The 7,514-nt window shown below is 44.3% G+C and overlaps 1 protein-coding gene across 3 annotated transcripts in view; it reads left to right on the forward strand.

The window, feature by feature from the left end:
- Positions 1-2,929: 2,929 nt before the first annotated feature.
- HEMGN (hemogen) overlaps positions 2,930-7,514 on the forward strand; it is a 13,928-nt gene continuing 9,343 nt past the window's right edge. For 2 of the 3 annotated variants that reach the window (XM_048504130.1, XM_048504132.1), the window contains exons 1-2: positions 2,930-3,019; positions 6,148-6,240. In XM_048504130.1, the coding sequence (XP_048360087.1) occupies positions 2,962-3,019; positions 6,148-6,240 (151 nt within the window). In that variant the 5' untranslated portion in view covers positions 2,930-2,961. Of the gene's footprint in view, positions 3,020-6,044; positions 6,241-7,514 lie in introns of those variants that run through there. The other variant, XM_048504133.1, reaches the window with a different exon arrangement.

Raw genomic sequence — 7,514 nt, forward strand, 5'->3', positions numbered from 1 at the left:
GTTTTATATTGAACTAGCTGATTGCGCGACACAGGATTTCTAAATCTCTTGAATTGTTGGTAAGATGCACGAATTAGTTTGTTTAATTCATGGCACAGTAGAATTAATATTCATGAACTGTATTGTTATGCATTAACTTTTCTTAAGGATGCATTTTTGAGTTTATATACCCAATTAGCCATGACATGAGGACAAGGACGTAGGTAGGGTTTTTTTTTCTCGGGTTCAACCCCCTCCCATTCATGTCCGAAGCTCCGCCCACCCGTTTGTGGGTTTTAAAAACATATTTAGTGTTTTTCGGTTTTTGGCCTGCAGGGGGCACATTGTTTAGGCTAGTAGCACCAAACTTTCAGGGCCTGTTTGGGGGACTCTCCTGATGATACTACCCAGGTTTGGTGAGGTTTGGTTCAGGGGGTCCAAAGTTATGGACTCCCAAAGGGGGTGCCCCCATCCTCCATTGTTTCCAATGGGAGCTAATAGAAGATGGGGGCTACAGCTTTGAGGGTCCATAATCCTCCTGGACACCTTGAAGCCCTCAAACTTCACCAAACCCCTGGCAGGTATCATCAGAAGAGTCTTTCTACTGATACTACTCACAGGTTTTGTGTTTTGTAGCTTAGCGAAACCAGGGAGTCCAAAGCTATGAACTTCCAAAGGGGGTGCCCCCATCCCCCATTGTTTCCAATGGAAGGTAATAGGAGATGGGGCTACAACTTTGAGGGTCCATAACTTTGGACCCCCTGAACCAAACTTCACCATTCGTGGGTGGTATCATTAGGAGAGTCATTAGGATGGCTCTTCTACACGCAGAACCGAACATCAGTAACTGTCCGCACATATAATATTGAGCAGGGTTACCATTCACATATTGACAATATTAGCAAGCTACCGAATGTTTTTCCGAATGTTCTAAAAGACTGCTGACTGTCCAGATCCTGAAAACCACGATTCCCAGTGTAGTCCCTGGTGAAACCTTTCCCGGTGCCCCTCAAATGGTTTTGTAGAAAGTGGGTGTGGTCGTGGGGCTCTTGCCAGCAGGGCTTCCGATTGGCTACTAGAGATCTGATTGACTGGGCAGGTAAAAAATGGTATTCTTTCAGTGGCAGCTGTCAGCAGTGCTGGCTTTATTCTCTCTCATTCCTCTTTCCTGCTGTATTTAAAAAATTATTCCTCTTCTCCTTTGCACTTAGATCTCTTCTGTGTGGTTGGTTCCACCTCCTGCAGCAGCTGCTTGGTGATTGGCCCTGCCTCCTGTGACAGCTGTTTTATGGTAAGCCCACCACCTTGCATTAGAGTTCCAGAGGTGCCCACAATAAGGTTGGAAGCCCCTTGATCTCTATGGTGTATCATAGAGTCTGCCCTTTGAAGCTGCTGTTTGCTCCAGGGCAACTGACCGCTGCAGGCTGTATGTCAGGTGTAATTTCAGGAGAACTTCAGAACCTCCCTGGAGGTTGGCAACACTTGTTAAAGGCACATTTGCAGGGCTAGGGAAATTGTATGAATTTTGTGGAACACTGTTGGTATAAAATTTGGGCAGCATAGGAATTTGATTGTGCTAGTTTCATTTCTGCACTGGGGAAAACAGCTTCAAAAATAGAGGAATCTGTTAGCTGAAGATCCTGCTAGCAGAATGCTGATTTTGGCCCACTGGACTGTCAGTCTAGCCTACCTCACAGGGCTATTGTGAGGATTGCCCTGAACTCTTTGGAAAAAGGGAGGAATAAAAACGTGATGGGTAGATAAAAAATAAACACCTTGCCTTGTCTACCTGTATCTGTTCTAGATGATGCAATGTCAGTTTCCCCATTCAGACAATAACTCACTTGAAGTGTTCAAGGATTTTATTGAAGACATGAGAGAGACAGAAGGCAGTTCTGGCGAAAAGGTGCCAAAGCAGTCAATAATATGTTGCAGCAAATCCCCACCCCCACATGTGAACCAAGACAGTTAGAAAAAGTCCAGACTGAAGGCCAGTCCCAGCCCCCGAGGTCCAAGGCCAGGGAAACAGATACAGCAGCAACTGCAAATGAGAAAACAATCCCCAGCAATTCCCCCCTCCCAGCAATGGCATCCTGACCTGTCACATCCCTACAAGAAATGGCCCATGTTTTTATGTTTTTGGATTCCCTATTGAAGCAGCTTTGATAAGACATTATAGAATAAAGTAGGTTATGCAAATTAGCCCCTAATCTTTCTCTTTCCACCAGTGGGAAGAAGATTAATAATTGATCCACAAATGCCAAGCTTTCAAGAGTACTGCAACGAACTGAGCTAAAAGCTGAAGACAAACGTCTGTATTTCTGAGTAACCTCAAAAGAGAGCGTTGACTGTCTGTAATGCCCCCTGTTGCTGCAATCGTATTTTATGCTTGTGCAGAGCAGGGAATCGGGGAAAACTCCCCTCTCCCACTGCACAGAACGCAAGGCAGATGGTCTGTGTTGTAGACACCGCCTTGGCCTTGGGCATGAAGTCCCCACTCAGTTAAGAAGTTTGCCAGGTGGCCTAACTTAGAAGGTTGACATGAGATCAGAATGGGGTTTTGTATGATGACCCCCATCTTTCCTTTGAGGAAAGATGGGCTAAAAACTGATGGTACTTAAAAGGGCTGTCTGTTGGCTGAGCCAGGGAAGAAGACAGGAGGACACAACAGCAACAAAACCCCTGTCAATCCACCATATTTTACAGCGTCACCTGGATTCCCTGTCAGAATTGAATGGTGGCAGTTCCAAACAAAATCTGGCTGGTGCAGAGCAACGCATGGACACAGCTCACCCTGCTATGATGTGCTATCTGGCAGTGCTCTTGCTTCACCAGCAGATGATGCTCATGTTGTACAATAGCACCCTCTTCAAGTGCTGTGTTACTTGTGAGAGCTGACAGGAGGGGGCTGTGTCTCTCGCTCTTAAAACATGCAAAAGCTCAACTCTCTGGAAGAGTCTGTATTTGCTATGCAGGGTGGCAATGAAGGGGAAGGGACAGAACGTGGGAGGAAGACCTGAAAGGAGAAATTATAAACATGGTTTTTAAAAAATCTTTCTGAAGCCAAAAGACCATTGAACTTAAAGGTTTTTACAAATACTTTTAAAGCTTTTCGTTTTAAAAAAAATTAGAGATGATGTAGTTAAATTTAAGTGCTTTTTATCTTGCTGTGACTTTAGAGAGATTTAAAATATATGGCTAATTTTCCTTCCGGTTGGCATCAGGGAGAGCTAAAAATATTTCACTTTAGCTGGATCATCCTCGATGTCTTAAAAAAGATTGCAATGAAAATACGATTAAAAACTGGGGTTTTTTTTAACAAAGTAAAAAACTTTATGCTGTTTCTATAAAGATTTAAGGTTAGAAGGGCATCTTTATGTGTATTTGTGTAAAATGCCATCAAGTCCAGTAGATTTTCAAAGTTAAAAGACGTGGTTCACCTTTGCATAGAGGCCCTGGTATTCTTTGTTGATCTCTCCTCGAAATACTAACCACCAAATATTACTGCTTAGCTTCTGAGATCTGCTGAGATCAGGCTAACCTGGTGCATCCAGGTAGGATAAGGACATTTTTATCAACTTGAAAAAACTGAACAAAAAGGGGGTGTCAGGAGAGGGGCCATCTTTCCTCTGTAGGCAGTTCTTGTTCTCCCCAGTTGGGATTTTGAAATGCACCTAACTGGCCTGTGTCCCTCTGTGTGCTGCTATGGGATGGCAAAACACTGGGGGCTGAAATGACGCTACACACCTAGCTTTCCTCCATCCCTCCCAGCGGCGCTGTGACTCAACCCCCAGTGTCTTGCCAACCACAGCCAGAGGCTGGGGATGGGGGGGGGGCAGAGAGAGGACAGGTGTGGATGGCCAAATCCCCCCCCTCGCCTTGCCCAGGAGAATGGTGCCTAGATTGTCTGCTCCCTCTGGCTCACAGATATTCCATTGAAGGCACCTGAGACCTTTTAATCCTAGAGGCGGCAGTGGGAACCTTCTGTATGCAACACAGGTATTCTACCTCTGTTACTTTATTAGCCAAGTTCACAAATTACACTGAATGCATGTGTATAGTGTGTACTTAAATTGTCTTTATGTGTTGAGCAGTTTTCAAGTGACATTCAGTGCAGCTACAGCTGAATGTGTGACTTAAATCCCACATTTATCCAGGTACTGGTCCCTTGGTTTGTAAACATGTTGATACACTGGTTTGTAGAAATGCTACAAGAATCTGGGCAGCCCATTTCAATGCTGCCACTGTACCACTTCACCTGCTTGTTTGCTCATCTGGTAAATCCTTGCACTTCTTGAAAAGTGAGCTAGCAAATGGGTGGCAGCGCAGAGTGGAACGGCGCTTCCTAACTAGGTACAGTCTCAACTTCCTGACAGGCTTCATCCGAGGCAGATCATGCAGCATTCAATTAATTAGAGAAGTATATGACTCAGTGTTTTCTATCACTGTGTAACACACAGCTGGAAGCCCAGAGCTGTATACTCCTTTTCAAGGTGCAGGGGAGAAGTTATCTGGTTTTTCCTTTTGCCTCACAATATATTGCTGAGTCAGAGTCATCATACACTTATCGGCCTTCAACAAACTGTAAGGAGAATTAAACAACTTGCTTGCTGAATTTTGAAGGTCTTTGCCTGAGTGCTGTAGCCTTCTTTCGGTGGCTGTACTGTATACAGATCTGCCAGGTGTCAGAAGGACTAATATTATTAATTGGAACAGAGTTATAAAATGGAACAAAAGCTTCAAGCATATCAGAGGGGAGTCGATTTCTCACACTGTGCATCACATTTTTAGCCCATTCTGCATGCCTATTGACTATTGCCTGAGCTGGATAGCACGTGTTAGCCCGATCTTGTCAGATCTTGGAAATTAAGCAGGATTGGCCCTGGTCAGTATTTGGATGGGAGACCACCAAGGAATACCATGTGGAGGCAAGGAATGACAAACCACTTCTAAATATCTCTTGCATTGAAAACCCCATGGGTAAGCAGATGCAGTGTCCCCAAAAAGCTCAAGTTCCCTGGGAAGAACTGCATTTTTAAGCAAACATGGGCCCAGTTCAGATGAGACCCTGCAATGCAAGGACAAGAGGTGAACCAGATGTGTTTCCGCACTCCTACATTCCTGCTGAGTGACCTTGGGCTTGTCACAGTTCTCCGGAACTCTCTCAGCCCCATCTACCTCACAAGGTGCCTGTTGTGGGGAGAGGAAGGGAAAGGAGCTTGTAAGCCATCTTGAGTCACCTTGAACAAATAAGTGAATAAAAAGAAAACAGTATAAAACATACAATGAACAAAGCAGCAACTGGATAACAAAAACTGCAGATTCCTGCAGTGCAAACTGGATAGTACATACAGCAAACAGGCAATAAACTATATCCCTATTTCTTATATGAAATGCCCTCCTGACCTTGGTCCTCCCCTCCATTGTGGGAGGGTATTTTTTTTCTTTTAAAAGGTCCCCTTTGGAGTCTATGATCGAGAATGGAGTTGTCACTGAGAAAAGAGCAATTGGAATGAGCCCAGCCTGCCCATTGGACTAAGAGTAGTCCAATGGGCAGGCTATGCCATCCCCATGAGTATGTAACACCTCAGTGCTACAGCTATCTGGTTCATGAGTCCCACCTCTTTTTCAGCCTGTAGGTATCTTTGGAATTCTGGCACAGGTTTGCAAGCAATGTGTGCCCCTTGTTTCTTCTTCCCATACTGGTCAAGGGGAGGATCGTTGCCCTTGATAGCCACAAGTGAGGCCAACCCCTGTGGTGTATTGGCACCTTCTTCATTGTTCTGCCCCCAGTAAATTGCTTGGCTGGCTTGGCAAGAGCATTGGCACAGATTTTCAAAAGTTTAGGAGGATATCCTGAACTCAAAGTGTCTGAAAAATAACAGATTCTTTGAGGAGAACAATATTTCTTGTGTGAAGCGGAGTATGGGAGTAGACGTGTTCATGTTTGGCAGGACTGTGCCATACTGTAAACACGAATTTAAACACCTTTGCAACACGATAAGGAAAAATAGTATTGGCAGACCCGTGTCCAAGAGAGATAAGCTGCTTTGGGCGGGTTGTCTAGTTCTTTTTTTCTTTCTTTTTCTGAAACTCTCCCTCAGTGCCACAGATGACTCCATGGTGGCATTAAGCTCTTTCAAATATATTTATTTTCTTAAAGAACAGAACTCTTGCAGATGGAGAGTTTAGAAAAGGACCATTCCTATTCTGAACATCCACAGCAGTCAGAGGCCCCAACTGAAGAACATGACGTTGAAGGTAATAAGGCTTTTTTCTTGGGAAAGTAAACTTATTGACACAGAGGTGCAATTCAGTTGGATGCATATCTGCCTCAACTGTCTTGATTCACTAGAAATGCTCTCTGCTTTCTGATACATATTCATGGTAAAACAACCCTCTGATTTCTCTTTTGGAGAGACATGTGTACTGTGGGTCTCTTTCACAAATGTTGTGAGAGCACCAGAATTTTTCAGGTTTTAGCCCCCTCCCCAAAATAAAAAGGGTATTAACAATAGCTTGGATGGCCCAGGGTAGCCCGATCTCATCAGATCTCAGAAGCTAAGCAGGGTTGTCCCTAGTCAGTATTTGGATGGGAGACCACCAAGAAAGTTGTGCAGGGTCACTATGCAGAGTCAGGCAAGGGCAAATCACCTCTGTTAGGCTCTTGCCTGGAGAATCTTATAGAGTAGCCATAAATCAGCTGTAACTGGCATTTTCTTTCACTGCAATAGTCAAAATGTTTTCAGTGTGCTGAAATGTTCTGAATACGCAAGAACAACAAGTTTTTGGATATGCCAAATAGACGTTACCTGAAATGAAATCTGCAAAGGGGAGGAGGGTATCTTGTGTTGTGGAACAAGTCAGTTACCTGCTTTTCTCCAAATTGCATTGGCTGAAATAAGCCATTTGCCAGAGCAGAAAGGGCCTTTGTGGAGGAAAATCAGTAAGGGATGTATGAGTACGAGTGTATACGCATGCTTAACTCTTCCCACTCCTTCTCTCCCACAATGATCCCTAAGGAGTAATTTGGAACTTCTAGGTTTATTGATGATCCCGGAAACCAGTTGGGGGAAAGAACTAAAACAGCAGCAGGTTGAATTTGCAGGGGCAGCTGATGGTGATGAAAGGCACAATACCTCCCCCATAAATTCCCCTTGTGGAAATGTTCCTCCATTCCCACATGAGCAAAACAGGGTAGGAACCCAATTGTTTCCCTTGAACCGTGCAATTCTAGCTTTACTTGAATGAGCATGCATTCACATGGCTTTCCAAGATCAGGAACGGCTTTCCTTTTATCACTTCTGCCATAATTGCCTATCTAGAAGTAAATCCTAGGAACCCATGAGCTAGAGCTATTCTTTAACAATTATAACCAGCTCCATTGTTGGATAAAACATGAGCTACTGTGGTCAGTTTAATGTAAACAGGCAAAGGAGAGCCGCCAGCAATGGGTCATTGGGTGGGTACATTCAGGTAGCATTCCTAGGGGTCAGAACAGGGTCATTTACAAGTTGCAAGAATGTTCCTGTTTT

This window comes from Sphaerodactylus townsendi, linkage group LG07 (genome assembly GCF_021028975.2).
Source record: "Sphaerodactylus townsendi isolate TG3544 linkage group LG07, MPM_Stown_v2.3, whole genome shotgun sequence".
Taxonomy (NCBI): Eukaryota; Metazoa; Chordata; class Lepidosauria; order Squamata; family Sphaerodactylidae; genus Sphaerodactylus; species Sphaerodactylus townsendi.